Consider the following 19,461-nt stretch of genomic DNA (forward strand, 5'->3'; position numbering starts at 1 on the left):
CAACAGATTTTTTTCTGTAGTTCCAACAAAATGGTTCCATCTATAAACGTACATCATAAGGTGTTTTTTTAGGAAATTGTACTTTTATGGCATCTTTTTTAAGCTGACAAAGTGCCTATGTTTATTTTCTCAAGAAATACTACTTTGCCTTTGTGTTCTTTTTATTTTATTTTATTTTTTTGGGGCCATGTAAATTGAGTTTAAAATCTTTCCTGTGCTATGGATGATTCCACAGGAAAAAAGAACACACCTTCACTGTCACATCCATCTGTGAGGACTGCAGTGAGCGTCTCAAAACCCCCTGCTTCATCACGACCTACTCGACTTACTGCTACTTGTTCAGGTGGGTAGTTACTAGAAAGTCAGTAAAACCTTCACACTCTGAGTTTGATTAGGTGTTCTTGAACTGTGCATGTAAATGTATAAATTGCTTCATATGTCAGTTCAAAAACATTGTTTGACATTCTGATTATTTAAGATCAATAAATATGATTAAGGTTGACAAGTAAAAATGTCATTTTCAAATCCTTTAAACAGTGACTTCATCAAATGCTCTCTTGGCATTGTATAATCCTTTTCTAAGCCCACACCAATTTAACGATTTTCACCTTGACAAAGTATAAACCACTCAGTTGGCAGACTAAAATCCCTTTGATCGTCATCTCGCTCACCACCGCTATTAATTTTTTGTCCTGGCAGAGTGGAAGGAAAACGGTGGATGTGTGCTGTAGTGATATGCAGTGTGTGCACTAAATTACTGTAGTTGTGGTTATTCATATGAATTATAGTGGCAGTTGGTCTTCACTGTGTGGGCTCCACTGAGTGGAGTCTTCTCAGCAGCATGAGTGCTGTGTTCTGTCCATATGATCCAGCTGAGATGGGGGTATGCAGCCACAGCTAAGTCATAAACACGGTGCATAAACACATCACCTGCCTGGAACATGCATTAATGTAATGCTGATCTGATGCGGCTTTTTTTCCTTCTTTTTTTTATTTTTTATTTTTATTGATCTGTGGACTTTTAAGGGGTGGTGCGATTGCATTGCTTTTTAGCAATTACATGTCTGGTTAGCACAAAAAATTTCAAAAAATTGTTTTTGCTTGCAGAAACATGTCGTATAGTTTTAATTCATTCAAGTGTACCTATTATGGTTTTTCAAACATTACCTTTCATGTAGTGTGTTATAGAGCTGTTTGTGAATGTAAAACATATGCAAAGTTTAAAAAAAATCAAAGTGCACGACAGAGTTATTTACTCCCAAAAGAAGGAACCGATTCTGAACAGCTGAAACGAGTCGTTAGTAATTCCAGACTTGCTTCCTGTAAAAACCTACATAGGTTTGTAACAAAAAGCCCCACCTCTGGTTTTGATTGGCTGCTCGCTGACAGCAGTAGACCAGACCACAACAGACTGGGACATCTGACCAATCAGAGCAGAGTATGCTCTCTGAAAGGAGGAGTTTAGAGTGAATCCTTTAGAACAGACCGTTTAACGAGTCTTTTTTGACACTGGGAGGAGGAAAGGTAATGCTGGAATTTAAATTATGAGCACATTAAAGTGTTTTTTGTCCTTGGATGTATGGAAATCTATTGTAGGAGACCTTTAAAACAAAATTAAGCCTGTTTTAAAAACAATAATAGGTGCGCTTTCATTCATCTTAAGTACCCGCTTCGTCCCGGTCAGTGTCGGAGTTCTGCAATTTTCCTTTACTCGTTTGTCAGAACATAACATTGTAAATAGTCATTATAGGCAGCGTTCGTGTGCACCTACATTTGACTACCTAGAATTAGTAAAATTACACACTTATGAGAACCAAGGTATGAAATTATTTGTTTGTTTTTGAAAGATGTTTTTTTTTTTTTAAGACTTGGGGAAACTGCTTGGGTTGTGTAAGTACATACGCAGGGTTTGCTGATGTCAGCAACTAGCCGCACATTCTTCCTACAAACACTTAAGATGTGAGATTATGACTGCAGCAGTGTACAGGCTTTGATTTCTTCAGGTTTGGACACATTATGTAGTATATGATACTGTTGTAATACAGCAGGCATTTTGCCCAGCTTGCACACGCTAACGATTTCCATTTTAAAAAACGAATAAATAAAATACGTATGTTTGTGTCTGTTCTGGATAATATTATAGAGATAGTGGTGGTTATCCTTCCTATCATTTGAATCCAGTATTTCTCTCATTTTATTTTCCATATGCCTTTCATTTTATTTAAGCAGTGTTGGTATTATGAAAGACTATTCTTTATAGTCTTTTTAGGGAATTGTATACTTTTTTTTTTTCCCTGTTAGCAGATTTATAAGAGATTCATAAACCTTTATTTGAAAACAGCATGGCTGCTTTCAGCTCTATAGCAGGCACAGTCTTACTGTGAGTTGTTGCTTTGACCTCCGCCATTTTTATCCTTTCACCCTCCCTGTAGTGGGAGAAGGAGAGAGCGTGTGAGGGAAGGCAAGAGCGGGAGGCCTGCGTCACAGCTTAAGGCTGTGCTCTTCACTCCTCCCACTTCCCTCCTCTCTCCTCTAGCATCCTCCACAGCGGCGGTGCCATAGAGAGATACGGATAGACCTTTGTCTGAACGTGGATGGATAAAAGGCTGTTTTTTGATCTGGGTGGATTATGCTTTTCTGCATTCATTGCATCTGTTAGAGGGGCTTTGTTGATTGAATATCCTTCTCTGGCTTTTCTTTTTCGCTAGGCTACAGCTAGCCAAAATTGAAGAAAAATACTGACACTATTGTGAAGAAGAATTTCATTTCCCCTTAATTTCTTCTAAATTGGTGGTGATTTTTATTTCTTCTCTCCCTATAGCTCAGGGCTTCAGTGAACTTTTTTTTTTTAATGATGCTTTGAACCATGTGCGTGTGGATTCACACTGAAGCTGCTTTTCATATTGCTTTGCTTCAGAGGTCTTGTTAAGGGTGTGTGTGTGTGTGTGTGTGTGTGTGTGTGTGTGTGTGTGTGTGTGTGTGTGTATTTTGATATATTTTTGGGTCGGCACAATGCTGTTCTCTCCCAAATTTTCCCTGTCCAACATCCATGTTAAGCTGACTGCTAAAGGTTTACTCCGGAGCCTCCAGCTGCTATCTGGCTTCAAGAAGAACACCGTGGTGTTTCGAGCAGGTGTGTGTAGTTCCACCGAAAACATGCTGTTTATGTAGGTTTGTCTTTTGCTCTGTACAGACTGTTTGGAATAGTTTGTATCTTTTGCAAGGTGCTTGCATGGGGTCTATTTTTAATCTGACACTTTGCTCTTACTGCCTCAGCATGTCGTTTTTACTGCTTGTCTACATGCTTGTGTATCCACTTACTCTCTGGAGTACTTTACAGAACTGACGAGAGGTTTCTCACCGTTATCTTTAAGAACACAAATCATATCCTTTATCATCACGATTTATCCCCCCCCCCCCCCCCCCTCCTATCTTGCATTTTCCTCTAGTTTGTTGACTGCCTGTATTTTCATCCTGGTACAGGTCTGGGAAGCCTGATTCTCTGCTTACTAGCTTGTGGGAAGGTTATTTTTTTGGGCTGTATTAACTGAGGGATTTACAAATTTGTAAACATTTTCATTCCTTTAGATTAGGACTAAGGGATTAGGACTCATTCTGCTCCCTTTTAATAGCAAATGGCCAAATAAGGACTCGCACACTGAGTAGACTGTATTTATTCCTCTTTTATTGAGCTAGGAAAGTTACTATATTTATACTTGGGTGAATTTATGAAAGGGTTTAGGGCCACTTGTTGAAATATCTGACTTAAAATAGAGCTATTGGTGGCACTCCTCACTGGAGAATTGCTCTTATATAATCTGAATCAATGAATCTTACATTTACATTTTCACAGAATTATCCCATTTCTTTCTTTCTTTCTTTCTTTCTTTCTTTCTTTCTTTATTTATTTATTTACTTTGTATGATTTTTTTTATTTTATTTTAATTGGGAGCTGATCTGTTGTTGCTGTCTAAGAGGAACATCCATAATCATGCTGATGTGGTGTATAGTAGTACATTTCACATAGACTTGTTTATGATGTTCATTCATGCCCAAATCAAACCTTCACAGTACGTTCAGGATTGATTTACAGTGTATGTAAGCCTCAGATATTGCATTCCTTCACACTTGTACCATGGATAATATTGGAATTAGTATTTCATCATAAAAATCATTGCTTAGTTGTTGTTTATTTGTATATCTGTATTGTGAATGCAGGCTGTCAATTAGGTTTATTTAATTCAGAAAGAAATGGCACAACTGTTGTGAATAAACCCATACAGACTGGTAGAGCGATCCCCAAGTGACACAATAGAATTGTTTTCGTCATTCCTTTTGTGACGAATATAAAAAAAACCTCTTTAACACACAAAAAATGCCAGTGAATAACGCATTGTGGGGAAATGTGGAGAGATAGTAAAAGGGGATAGGTATTCTTTGTAATGCTGTCAGGAAAGTGCAACATAGAGTCAATAACAAGTGTCATAAAGGCAACATTTTTAGTTCCATAAAGGACGTTGAAGGCCATGATTCTTGAACCTTTTTTTTTGTTGTGGCCTCAACAAACTGCATAATCATTTCCACTCCATGGGATTCTAACATTTAAAGTGAATTTATTTCGTTTTCTGTGGCTCCAACAAAAAATAGTTAAAGGTCCTTCAGAACATTCTTTAGGAAACCCAAAAATGTTTCTTCTAGGGCTTCACTCTAAAGAGCCTTTTCTAGCACTTTAATCTTTTAGAGGGTAGACTGATGAATAGATGTCAAGCCATATTCACAAAGAATCTTAAGCCTAAAAGTAGCTCATTGCTGGCTGATTTAAGAGAAAGTCTCTTTAAATAATAATAATAATAATACTAATAATAATAATAATAATAATAATAATAATAAATGGGTGTGATTATTCCTATTTTTTTCAGAGTAAGGGTAATTTGTTGTTTGACATATCTAATGACAACATGCTTTTAAAAGGCATTTTATCAAGTGCAGTAGTATTTCAGTGATACTGGAATAAGGGCATTCACTTCCCTATCAAGTAATGCAGTACGACCAGAGATCAAAGTTTACACAACTCAACACTACTTGGTCACATGACAATTACAGCTATGCAAGAAATATTAACTTTAAATATAACGCCCAAGTCTTATTTTACTCCAATCAGTCAGTACGTTTACATGGACAACAATAATCCAATATTAACCTGATTAAGACAATGCTCTGATTAAGAACCTATCATGTAAACAGGAATTTTTTATTATCTTAATCAGACAAAAGTCATATTCGAAATAAACATAAATAGAATTAAGACGTGGAGTATTCCTGTTTTAGTCGCATTATCGATGTGCATTACAGACATGTACACACCTTAATCACACTATTAACGTCGTGTGGGAGTTTTGACGGCAAACAAACGAGCATGGCTCTGTCCGAAACCGCGTACTTACCTACTATATTGTAGGTGAAATACATGTATCTCCGCTACTATATAGTAGTTAAGTATGCGGTTTAGGACGCAGCCCACGGCTTCAAGCAGTCGTCTATTAGCACATATAGCATGCCTAATAATTAACTACACTTGAAACTTTCGTGAAATTTAAAATAAAAACACCTAAAACTGTATACAGTACCATAACGAAGACCAACTGTATGTCGATACGTGAAATTCTGGAGGGAAGGTCAGACAGCATGGCGTGAGGACGTAATGACGTGTTCCGTTAATCGATCTGTGTTTTATAGCATGTAAAATGGGAACATGAAAGGAACATTCTAAAAGAGAATCATGTAAACACCTTAATCAAAATGTTATCTTATTCAGAATAAGATCAATAATTAGATTATTGCTGTCCATGTAAATGCAGTCTGACTGACTGACATCTTCACAGTAAGCTTATAAATGAAAGCCTTACTATAACACACCAAAAATGGAAAATAAAATGCAACTGATTTCATAATACACAAACAAAAATATGTGCTGGTATTATTAATGTTTCCAAACAACAAAACCGTGGATACACTATCAATTTAAAGCCTGCAGACTATACTTTAGTGTTGAAGCATTTAGATCATTATCTTATTGTGTATGAAGTCAATAACAGTTATGACATTCTGTATTGGGATATTGTTCATGTTTATATATTTGTTAGGAAGGTTTAGAAGAACCTTTAGTGTAAAGTTAAGATTCTTTGTAAATATTTTCCCTGTCTAGTGCAAGGGAATGAAATAGTGGAAAACCAGTTTCCATGGATGTTGATTGCAACCGAAATAGCAGTGCAAACTGAGAGCACAAAGTGGATCTGCTATTCAGGCATGTATGAATAATTCACGCCTGTGAGGTTGGCTTGAATCATTTAGAGCAGCTTGCTGTTATCTATAATGCAATTATTTATTTTAAGCTGCTCTAGATTTCTAGTTTGTAGAATAGTTTCTGGTCAGTACAGTCTAGCTCTGACTGTTCTGACTAGGGACACAGACTAGCATTATCCGAGGTAAGGACAATATGCATTCACTCTATGACTAGGCTGCTTTTTTTCCCTTCTAAATCGGTGTTACAGTGTAGAAATTTCACCATTTATGACTTGATATTTTACCACTGATGTGTATACTGACATTATAGTAAACCTGAACTTTAATGTCATGCAGATTAACTGAGAACAATACTATTACCATGGCAGAGTGTATATTAAAATGACAGAATGTTCCCCAGATCATTGAGGTTAAGGGATTAAAGCATCTCTGTGCTCTAAAAGTCTTTCTAACAAAAGCAATTGACCAAATACTCCACTGTATGACTTGAGTCATGTAGATCCACTTATTTCCACAGTTGCAAGGTTTCCCTCATTATCTTCACAAGGTATTTAATATTTGGCTGACAGGTCAGAGGGTGTCCAAGGCTATAATTTCAAAACCCTGCTCCAGCATAATTACAGTGTAGAATAAATCTGCAAGGGGAACATTTGAAATATAATTTAATATTCTTGTCTAATTTCATTTAAACTAGGTTGGCATCTTCTATAACATTTCTAGGTGCATTCTAGGAGAGGGGGTTGCCTTGGGATAAACAGCTAAGGGTTAGATCATAGCAGTACAGAAGGAAAGTTTTTGAAGTAGTGTGACCTCTGGAGGCCGATAGTCTAAACGCACTCGTTATGTTTGGAGTCTTGATATACTTCAGTGTTAAATGTCAGCGCTGGCTTTTACTGTGAGGAGTTTGTTGCGGGACAAACAAGCATTGTGACACACTGTCTCGCGCCGTCTGTGTGAGTTGTTTTGTATTCCCTGTTGGGTTTGGCTAGTCGGTACACTGGAAGACATACTGATTAGTGACCAGCTAGCTGAACACTCCAAAAATCTATAAAATGATGCCAAAAACAATAACAGCTCTGACACTTGCCTAGACTGTATTTTTCCTTTTATTTTGCAGCTAACCTGCTTTTCTAGTCCTCTGTGTATGCTTCCAGCTCGACAAATTGAGCCTTGCCCCAATCCACGCAGTGCTTGTATTGTAGTGAAGTCCACTATAATACACTCAGAGTTCAGGTACTCTGTATTTTTTTTTTTTCTTATTAAAATGAGTACAATAGATCTCAAGGTGTGTGTCTTTTATTTCTGTTGGGCACAGAGGTGGCAGTGCCCTTAATGTGGCTCTTTCCACACCAGCAGCTGTCCTGTGTGGCTATGGCAACTCTTAACATTGACCTGTAGGTTGCAGTCCCAGTGGCATGGCATGGTTCTAACCTTATAGACCTGTACTTATTCTTTCATGTTGGTGTTTGGCTTCTGGATAACATTGGGTCAACCACCCTTTAGCTCACCATGGCAATGCCCATGGCACTCTTTGTTTATTGGCTGCCGCAGAGCATTCAATCCCCGACCCTTGTTGGACTCCAGTGGGTACTCTGTCATTCAGACACATTCCCGTCACTCTGCGTGACAGTGTGTCTGCAGAACTTCAGAAGCAGGAATCAAGCAGAAACCCACAAAATGGGTTCTCTACATAGGCCTTTGGGTTGTGAAAAAAACAGGGCTACTTACAGGTTCCCCTGCATGCTGACAGACCTAACCTTTTACAGCTGTCATCTTGCACATCCAGGGTATCCTGCTGTACATGAGTTCCCTTCAGCAGCACAATGCATCATTTTCACTTTGCCTGACAAGTGGCGTGTTACAGTGGTGCAGGTATTGTTGGTGCCACACAGCTCCTGAGTCAAGCATTTAATCCTGTACTCCAGCTACCATTTTGTGAAGTTTTGAGTATTCTTTGTGCGTGTTTTGTGTTGGGGCGTTCCGGTGTCCTGCGCTCTACCAAAAATGTGTCGGTAGGTGGATTGGCTATTATAAATTGACCATACCTTGCATGTAGTATTCCTGGGACAGGCTTCAGAGCCATCATGACTTTGACCAGGATAAAACAATTACTTTTTTTTTTCCTGTATTCTTCATTTTGTTGTATATGTATTTGAAATTCTTTTTGATTGTCCAGATACAGCATTGACCTTTAGCCACACACACCACATCTTGCTCCTGGGCAGTATGAAGATAAATCTTGACCAGTAGAGGGAGGTATGGGAGCCCTTTGAATTCACTTTTACAAACATTTACCAGCACCGATACGGTTATGGATCAAATTATGAAACCTCTGCACAGCATGTTCCTTACTTTTCTTAGGAATGTTTGCCAATATTCCATATGGGCAGAGGCCACAAGGAACCACAACCCTTAGGAATAAGTGACACTGCCATGACCTTTACATTAATGAATGCCCTATATAAATGTTCAGCTGAAGAGGCTTACTGAATTGAGCTGTGAACGTTTTGCCTGACCTTTTAAGAGCTCAGCTTCAATCTTTGCTTTAATCAGAGCAAAGGATTAATGTGATATTAAATGTTGTTGATATAGAAAGCTGCTTTAAGTCATAGTCGCATTCATTTGCATTCATTTTGTTTGCACTTTTCCCGGTTCACACACTACACATGATGATAACCTTTTAATATTAGTTGTGAAGGGTGTGAACCGGAACTAAACTGTCATGGAAGGTTTTTAACTATTTGTTTAATAAATAAGGGGTAACCTTAGCAAGTATTAAGCCACTACTGTTTGTTTATGCCACAAATAGCCCAGGAGAGGAATCCAAACACACAGATTTGTGCATTTCCTCACCACCAACTGAGATTTCTTTCCCTTGTTAGTAAGTTAGACTTCCTGTGATTGCTGACCTGCCAATGCTTTTTTTTCCCCCCAGTCTTACTTGTTACACATTAAAGGAAGAATTGACAGATAATCTATTAATAGATCCAAGCATTGCTTATTTATTGAAAGTTTCCCAGGAACATTTTCTCTTCGCTTTTGCAATTTTATCGAACGGTTATTATCGAAATGTTATTCAACTGCAATTTTAATGCCATTCATTTTGCAGGGATTATTTGATACAAGGACTGAGAAAACCAACAGGCTTAAATGACATTTTAATGATGGGATCATATATCTGTTTTATGGACCAGTGGAATAAAACCAAACTGAGACTTTGTTTTAATTTTTTTTTTTAATTTTCAAGTAGAACCCCTTTGTGAAGCTAATAATTCTTGAAGAAACATTGTTTTGTTTGGATTTTTTGGCTTTGATTCTCACTAAACATCACTGGTAAGTCTTACAAGTGCTTTGAGGACCTGCTCCCATCTCACCTCATTAAAAGTGTGGTTTAAAGCCAGCAGTCCTCACAGAGCAGTTATGTAATAGCTCAGGCAGATCTGCCTCCATGTAGATCTCTGGTGTCCAATGTCAAAGTCAAATAGCTGGGTCCAGAAACACACCATATACTCTGTTTTTTTACTTTTTTTAAATGATAATCTCATTCTGGGGCTAAATGTGTGCCTGTTTCAGTAATGTTTTTATCCTTTCAGCAGAGTTTCTCTATCAGACAGCATTTCAGGTTATAATGCCGGTAATGCCTCCCCCTCAGAGGGATTCTGGCTATTATTATGACCTGGTGTTGTATTTATAAAAGCTTGTGTAAATCAAAACTAGTGTGACACGGCCTTTCTAAAATAAGCGCTCTCTGATGTCTGTCTACAGAAGGGGAAATGAATTGGGAGAAGGACATCTCTTTCGGGGAGCAAGTTGTTCATCAGAGCACTCTGTGTGTACAACTCCTAACATCTGAGAGCTTGTAGACAGTGTACACTGGTGCCTCTGACCAAACTTAACTTAACATAGCTGCATGAACTAGAAAGTGGTTTGAGGAAAAGTATGCTGAACGCTGCGTTAACAATAAATGGTTGTTCTCTTATAGTTGACAAAAGCAAGGTAAAGGGGAGCTCACGGAGCCAGCAGCAGGGCCACGCCAGCAGCCATCCGGACCTGGTGCTACCGGAGACCAAGCTACGAGGATTGGAGTACTACAAGGCTCTGTGTGAGAAAAAGAACCAAACCATCCAGCAGCTGAAGAACAGCTTCATTGCTAGCAACCGCAGATTTGAGGCCATCGCTGTTGTTGTGCAAAACCTTTACGTACAGGTATGCTCTTTTTTTTTTCATGCTATATATTATACAATCAGGACCAGAAGTGATTGAAGTGCAGACTTTCAGCTTTAATTCAAGGCCTTTAACAAAAATATTGCATTAACTGTTTAGGAATTACAGTCCCTCCATTTTCACAGGCTCAAAAGTAATTGGACATTTGGCTGTTAAGCAGTTTCATGGCCAGATGTGGCCTGTTATCATTATTTCATGACAAATTAATGAGATATAAAAGATTTGGAGGTCATTCCAAGTATTGAATTTCCATTTGGAAGCTGTTCATGGAAACTCTCAATATACGGTCCAAAGAGGTGTCGATGCAAGTGAATGAATCCATCATTAGGGTGAAAATACAAAACACACCTGTTGAAGAGATAGCAGAAACTTTAGGAGTGGCCAGATCAACAATTTGGTACATTCTTAAAAAGAAGCAATGCTAGAAGAAGGTTAGGGTTTGGCGAGCTCAGCAACACCAAAAGTCCTGGAAGATAACTAAAGTTGATGAATGCAGAATTCTTTCATTGAAGCAAAACCCCTTCACAACATCTAGCCAAGTCATGAACGTGCTGTAGGAGGTAGGCATATCTTTATTGTCTATAATCAAGAATCACCGTCATGAATGTAAATACAGAAGCTTTACCTCAAGGTGCAAACCACTGGTACAGCTAAAGAACAGAAGAAATAGCAGGATGAATTCTGAAATGAATAGGGCTATACTTTCTGCTCAGATTTAGTCAAATGCTGCAAAACTGATAGGACAGAGCTTCACAGTACGTACAGACGGATAATGACCCAAAACCAGAGGGCTTTTTAAGGCAAAAAAATTAAATGTTCTTGTCCGATTACCTCAACCCAACTGAGCATGCTTTTCACTTACTGAAGACAAATCAGACAGCAGAAAGACCCACAAACAAGCAGCAACTGAAGGCAGCTGCAGTAAAAGCCTGGCAAGGCATCTCAAGGGGGGAAACTCCGCATTTGGTGATTTTCATGGGTTCCATATTTCAGGTAGTCATTGACTGACCGCAAAAGATTTGCACCCAAGTATTAAAAATAATCCTAATATTTATGATTGATTTATTCAGTTAATTTTGAGCCCGTGAAAATGGAGGGTGGCTGTAATTCCTAAACGGTTAATGCAATATTTTTGTTCAACCCCTTGAATTAAAGCTGAAAGTGTACAGACAGAGGCAGAATTGTGAAAATTGTCACTGTCCAAATACTTATGGACCTGACTGTAGTTCTGTTATACTGGTGTGTAGTATTTTGTTTACTTGGCAATGCCAGTGTTGGTGAGAAATTTATTGCCTTGCTGCATGGGTTGTTGATTACTGGAGTGTGGTACATGTGTCAGTGTTCTGTTTGTTTTGGTGATGCACTCACATGGCTCTGTAATTAGTTTTCATGCGAAGGTTTCTAGGAAGACAAGTTTGACTGTGCTAGTCAGCTGACTGTGTGCTCTTCCCCAAAGGTTGTGTGTGTGTGTGTGCGCGCACACATATGTACACACTCATAAATCCACAACCTAGTCTGTGGGGAATCCCTAGAAAACTACTTAGGCCCTAGAACGGGCATTTATAATTCGCTAATTTAAGCAAAAATATGTGCCGACTCTAGGAATCTCACCGACCTGTTTAGAGTAAAGCATGGTGATGAATTTCCTTAACTACTGAAGGTTAGCTAATGAAATCTGTTATGAGTAGGTAGATTTGGGGGTTTTTTTCATGAAGGTTCCGAATGCTACCCATTCGTAAGAATCTGTATAGTACATGTTTCATGTTACACTGATCTAGTTACATCTTACTGTCAGAATTGGTTTAGAATGCAAACTGATACTTATATTCATTGCTGACACATCCATTTATTAATCTTTCAATTTATCAGTGAGGTATCAGTAGGCAATAGAGCACAGAAACCATCAGTTGGTTATATATAGAGGTTTGCTCCATTTGTTAATTTGATCTCTAGATAAAATTCCATCGTTTATGCATGTATGTATGTATCTTGTTTCGTGTCACTGAAATTTTCTTTTGAAGTTCATTTGAAGTTTATTTTCATTGGCAACACGTACCTTATGCCTGTCACTTGCCATAATAGCACAATATAATGTAAGCACAGTTGTAGTTAGATTTTGTTTGGGAGTGAAATGCCCTGCAGTGGAATGCATTAAACATTTATTAAGCTAATAATAGTAGCTGGGCTTTGTCATGTCTGTGAGAATGTACAGCTGCTGACTCGATATGGTTACAGGCAACATCAGGCATTCAGCAAGGTAGACTAGGCTGGTTCAGATCACTTGTTTGTGAAGCCTTGTCAAAACTTAGCACCAGGCCATAATTTCACTACGAGCGTGCACATTTTTCTTGAATCTTCTCTCTGCTGTTCTAATTTGTACAGCGAGGACATTCATCTAAACGGCTATTACTGATACAGTTAAATTGTCAGTCTAGTAGTGTTGATTTTCTCCTCCTTGGAGAACGAGTCAAATATCTTGTGACACTGAGTGTTCAGGGTACATATAGTGTATGCAGTATATTATTTATAGATGAATACTGATCACCTTATTTGATCGCTTTTATCGTTCTGCAAAAAAAAAGGCAAACATTTAATCTGATTTTGGCAGTAACTTCATGCTTTTTGTTTTTGGTGAGTACATGTTATTGTGTTAAAGGATTACATGCATTGAATAATATATTCAGGACTGTACAAATGCCTACTGCTTTGCTTTCACTTAGAGAGACTGCACTCTCCATTTCTTTACTTCAGTGAGAAGGTCATTTCACACTCCTCTCCTATAGCATGCTGCATTTTAGTAAGTGCCACTCGATCAGCTTTCTGTCAGAATCCCCCCCCTTTCTTTGCTTTGCCTGTGGTGGCTCTCTTAAAGTGCAGTGACGCACATCTTGCTCATGTGCTCAATGCAGCCTTTTCCCTGCTGCTCCTCTACTAGTGACATTATGGTGTATGCACGACACTGAGAGGAAAGTGGTTGGAGGAGGGTAGAACCAATGGAATGGCTCCTTCCAGTCATCCCCCTATTGTAAAAAAAAAAAGGGAGGGGGGGAGAGAGATAGAGAGAGAGCAGTCGTGTGTGTGGAGGTGGTGGTGATTCCTTCACCTGTTCTGCTGTATTCCTCTAAATTCTGGACTGTTGGACTGACCATGGGCTGCTCCGGCAGCAAAATGTGCCTTAACGCTCCCTGTGCTGCACCCCGGGTAAAGGCATCAGCTTCTCCTCTGGGACTGGACTAGGATGACAAACAGGATCTCTGTGGATGTCTACACAAATGCCTACATGCTTCTGTCTCTTGTTAATTATTACTCATGTGTTGTGACGTTTGCGAGTTGTATCTGACTCATCTAACGTCTGACATTAGCAGTGTTGTTATTTTATACTGTTTGGTGCAGTCTTCCAGAGCTGCTTTAATTGGAAGGGAAGGGGGGGTAGTTGGTATCAGTTCACATCTGCCTGATGTATGTCAAATGTGGATTTTATTGAGCTGCAAGGGGAAAGAACAGGTTGGGAAGCTAGCAGTCTTTTGGATCTCCGCTGCGTCTTTTTGGGAGGCTGACAGAAGCACTGCAGCTGAGGGGCTGGCTGAAATCCACTTTTTTAACGAAAGCAAGAGAGCAAGTGGAGGAGGGAGACTAGAAGACTAAATACACCACTCTGCATGATTTTTAAACCAGTTTCCTGAGGAAGCCAATTAGTTTCAAGATGCTTATGTTTAATATTTTTGATTTTGTTTTTATGCATTCTGTTCTGTGTAGAATACAACATACAGTAATGCAGAAGTGTGTGTATGTATATATGTGTGTGTGTGTGTGTGTGTGTGTATATATATATATATATATATATATATATATATATATATATATATATATATATATATATATATATAATAAACAAAATGGTGGATGGTAGAGTAAAGTGCAGCGTTTCCCAATTTCTAGGAAATTGGGATTGCGTATTTCTATGACGAGCACGTTTTGGGGGGGGTTGGGGGGGTACTATATAATATATATATATATATATATATGTGTATATATATATATATATATATATATATATATATATGTGTATATATATGTGTGTGTGTGTGTGTGTGTGTATATAGTATATACAGTATTTACCTACTGTTTATAATATAATGTCAAGCTTCACCAGAGCATAGCTATATTGTAACCATACTTAAACCATTTCACTAACAGACTTTTTTTTATTGTGTTGTTTCAGTATGTAAACATGAATGAAAAGTCTATGTACAGTGTGTGAGTTTCTGACATGAGTTTCTCCTCTCTGCGTGCAGCATGAAGAATCGGTGAAACGGCGCCAGGAGCGTTCTGTGGAGCTGCTCAACCTGCGTGAAGAACTTGGTGAGTAAAGAGTACTGATGCTAATAAACTGCGTCCTTCAGGGCGTTGTCTTGAAAGGTGTTCAGTTTTCAATCCATAGAAAAGTTCCACTTTTTGACAGTTGATTTTAATAAGCTAATTGCATTGTAATAAGAAGAGGATGTGCTGTACCCTGCGATGTGACTTTTTAAGATGTGCTGTAATTAAATTTTGTCCTCTTCTGTTTAATTTCATGAACCTACTACTAGGCATGGAGCCAGTGTGCCGTTAGTAATGTTAGAGCAGGGAGGGAGGAGGTGGAGTTGTTTGTTTTACTGCCATGTAATATGACGGTGCAAAAGTCACTATAGAATTGTTTTCGTTTAAGGATCTTTTGAGAGGTGTGCCTTTTCCCACACGCTCTTTCCTCCAGATAGAGAGCATGGGGGAGGTATACGTCCTAACATGCACTTGTACCCCAAGGCCAAGGCCCTGCTTATGTCTGAAGGAAATTATTACAGGAGTCAGTCTAATTACACTGAGTGACAGGAGGCAAGGTGGTGGTAGTGCAACAGGGTTAAAGTGTACATACCATTAACTCCTCTGTGGTGATTATCAGCTACAGAAATTCTTTCACTGCCTTTCTATTTGCTGCACTATACATGCTTTCACAGATGCAAAATCTATTGTTTGATCAATACAACCAGATCCATTCCTCAAGACCTGACCACCTGCTTCAGCACTTTATTTAGTGTCGCTGTTTCTCTGTTCATTACGCAGGAGAGATGCATTTTTTCCCCCATGAAACTGGAGATTGGTAAATAAATCACGTTTTTGTCTGGCATTTCAATATGTTTCTGAGCCTTTTTCTACTTTGGTTAGAAAATCTGACTTTGAAAACCATAAATATATATTAACCATCCATCCGTGTACTGAATTATTGTAGGCCTAACATTTGAAAAGGTTTGTTTCTGTAATGATGTAGTCTGTCAGTACCTGACACACAGTCAACAAAGCTGTAATGACATTGTATTTTTTCCATATTTATTGCTTTTTTTCAAATGTTTTGCCATATCAGACATACTTAATTCTCTGTACGATCATAATCCTGCTGTTTTGGCCTCTTAACACATTCCAAACATCTAGAGAGGCTTAGGATCCCCACATGACTCCCTTTGGCCAACTCACAACATGAGCCATACTAATATCGAAGAGTGTTATCCTGTTACCAGCACAATGTTTCAAATATTGATTTCTGCTTGCTGTTTAAGACTGTCATGAGGTGTGTGTTTCAATAAACCCACTGAACTTCGCTTGTTCAAACTGGGGGGTGTTTTTTATTGTTTTGGCGTCTGTCCAGATTCGCCATATTAAAAGCCCAGTCTTCTAAACCGCACTAATGTAGATTGTTCTCAGAAGCTTCAGTAAACTCTCAGTCCTGTCCACCCACATTAGCTTTGGTGTGCCTGTTACAAAACCATTTATCAGTGCTACACTGATAATAGCTCATGAGGGAAATGTTGCCCACACCACACTTTAAAGCTTCTATAATTATATGTAATTTTCCCCCCACTGTGTCACTACACATGAAAACATTCATAACTTCATCATTAGGAGAGATCCATGTAATCTAATGCTTTTGGTTTAGTGCAGGGATTCTCCACCCCCAGTCAGGGAGATTCTTTGCTTTGCATAGTTTCAAGTTTTTCCAACTGCTAACATACCTCAGGTGTCTAGTTCATAAGCTAATGATATACTAAAACCTTTCCATTTGTTGGCATGTAGAAAATTCCCATAGCATCACTACATGTTCTATTTAGCTAGCTTTACAGTAGAACTCACCAAGTGATGATCATCCCATACCTTTTGAGTTGTTGTCTACATGGATTTCGGCTAACTTGCTTGCTTGATATGTGACAGTATGACAACTCGCCGCAATGATTTCCCCATCCCCTTTTCCCCAGTAACAAACACTCCTGATGTGTATTGGTTGCTTTTCCATTCACTTGCATTATTTGGATTATTTATAGGCTGGGCATCTGCGGTCTGGAGTATAAATTTACCCTGTAATAGAATTACACTGCAGATTTATGAAACGCATCCAGCCGTTAGTGATTGTTGGTTCAGGCTCATCTACTGTCCCTGGAACTGCAGAGGTCATGTTTTCGTTCTCAACCAGGGACAGGTTACAGAACAGACACTGTTTGTCCTCTAGCTAAAGTATACAGTATGTTGTTTTTTTCTAGTTTGTGCTCATGACTCCTTCATGATCGCTCCTAGTATAAACATGATTTGATTAAGGTATTTACACAGGGCGTGACTGTTCGGCCCAAGGGTTGTTTAACAGACTGTTTTGTGTTACAGCAACAAATCAACTGAACCCAAGCACCTCCTCGTTATTACTGATTAGATTCAGATGAGGGTCAGTGACTCACTCTGTCCTGTGGATAAGTGTCCTAAATGAACTTTGTTTCAGTTTTTTCTGGATTTGAGATATTGAGATCAGATTTTATAGGCAATGGCACTTTTTTTTTTTTGTTGGCTTTCAAGCACACAATATATCCCAGTTGTATAGGTCACAGCTGTCTGTCCTCTGTCTGTGCCACTCTTGCAGACCAGAGAAACACTTTTAGGCTGGTAATTCCTAAAGGACACTGACAATCGTTTTGCATCTAGAAAACTGAATTGCATGATGTCCGTTGATATTGTTGATAATGTGGCTTCACACATGCCTTAGAACACAAGAAGTTGCAGCTGTGATTCCAGCAGTCGCTTGACAGTGTGGATAAAGAACAACAGTGGGGTTTGTGTGTGTGTGTGTGTGTGTGTGTGTGTGTGTGTGTGTGTGTGTGTGTGTGTGTGTGTGTGTGTGTGTGTGTGTGTGTCAGCACCCTCAGGGGACTGGGTTAAGAGGCATCTGTTATCAGTAATAAGAGAAGCTATTTACAAATTTCCAACTTTGCTCTGATTATGAAAGTATGAGTTTTGACACATGAGCATGTTATTGTCGCTTTTATTATCCTGTCTGGGTTTTTTTTTTTTATATATATATATATTTTATTTCATTTGTTATTCTTTCATCATAATGCATGTAATGTTGTAGCTTTACTTTGTAGTGCTGTCAAAGATGCTGTAAGTGCGGTAACAACTGTGTGCAAGGAAGAATGCTTTTCAAATGAATCACACCATGGAGTATTGGCAGAACCTTATGTCAAGACAGCAAATGTGCTTTAATGCCAGCAGCTTGTCCTTTCCAGATTCGGTGCACAGTGATCAGTCCTTTTAATCTTGCACTGAATATCATAAGATGAAAAAATTGTCAGCACAAAAAAATGACCTTTAGCAGAGGAGCTCTGCATTTTGTGTATTTATGTACAAACATTTTAGTTGCGATATGGTAGTATGATCTGTAGAAATGCATTCAATGATGCACCTATTGTCATGAATTAAACAAATCAATGTGTTTCACAGTGAGCTCAGTGCAGTCATGCAAGCTTCTGGAGAAGGAGAAGGAGGAGCTGCATGTGGCCTTCGATGGAGTGCTGAAGAAAGTGCAGGAGCAGCACCGCCTGGACCTGGCTGACCTGGAGGAACGCCTGAAAACATTCTACACAACTGAGTGGGAGAAAATCCACCAGTCCTATCAGGAAGAAGCAGAGAAGTACAAAGCCCTGCTGGAGCAACAGGTGAAGGGGAAGGATGGCTTGTATGCCGTTTTTATGCAGTGTATTGATTGATTGATTTGTGTCACTGCTGTAAAACTTGCCCAGAATGCTATTGTAATTCCACGATGACTGCTACAGTACGTTTCTCAGGTTATGCTGCCACGTTTCCATTTGTTTTCACGTTCACATGCAAAAGGTTTATATTTAGGCTTACAAGCTACCCGTTGCTGAACACTATAAACAGAAGTGCTTCTGATACTGAAAGTGTGTTTGTGCCTGTGTAGCTGGAGGAATTGAGAGCCAAACATGAGGCTCTGCAGAAAGAACTGGAAGAAAGCCATGAAGAGAAGGTTAAGGGCCTTAAACAGCACTATGAAGAATCTTTTGAAGGTGACTAAAATTAGTGTTCTCTCTCCACCCACACAGTTAGCTAACTGCTAATACAATGCTGATTGCTTCTGGTTTTGTGTATATCTCATACTAAATAGTTTTAGATCTTCAAATAAAATACAACATAAAACAAAAACAACCTGAGTAAATACACAATACTGTTTATATTTATTTATTTATTTTATTGAAGCAAAGAATGTTCTCCAACACCGATCAGCAGTGTGGAAAAACTAATTGCACCCTTAAACTTAAAATTTGGTTTTGCCACCTTTAGCAGCAATAACTGCAACCAAACACTTCAGATAACTGGAGATCAGTCTTTCACAGCACTGTGGTGGAATTTTGGCCCACTCTTCTTTGCAGAACTGCTTTAGTATAGCCACACTGGAGGGTTTTCGAGCATGAACTGCCCATTTAAGGTCCTGCCACAACATTTCAATCGGTTCAGTCAAAGTCAGGACTCTGACTAAGGCTCCCCAAAACTTTTTAATATAGGTTTTTTTTTTTTCTTTTTTTTTTAAGCCATTCAGAGTTAGACTTACTCCTATGCTTTGGATCA

General features: G+C 38.7%; 1 protein-coding gene across 9 annotated transcripts in view; it reads left to right on the top strand.

The window, feature by feature from the left end:
* The window catches only part of mtus1a (microtubule associated tumor suppressor 1a), a 38,833-nt gene that overhangs the window by 15,467 nt on the left and 3,905 nt on the right, over positions 1-19,461 (top strand). For 5 of the 9 annotated variants that reach the window (XM_053682367.1, XM_053682368.1, XM_053682366.1 and 2 more), the window contains 5 exons: positions 236-343; positions 10,286-10,509; positions 14,823-14,889; positions 18,319-18,533; positions 18,797-18,902. In XM_053682367.1, coding sequence (XP_053538342.1) covers positions 236-343; positions 10,286-10,509; positions 14,823-14,889; positions 18,319-18,533; positions 18,797-18,902 — 720 coding nt within the window. The other 4 variants (XM_017474114.3, XM_017474115.3, XM_053682371.1 and 1 more) reach the window with 3 other exon arrangements.

This window comes from Ictalurus punctatus, chromosome 8 (genome assembly GCF_001660625.3).
Source record: "Ictalurus punctatus breed USDA103 chromosome 8, Coco_2.0, whole genome shotgun sequence".
Lineage (NCBI taxonomy): Eukaryota > Metazoa > Chordata > Actinopteri > Siluriformes > Ictaluridae > Ictalurus > Ictalurus punctatus.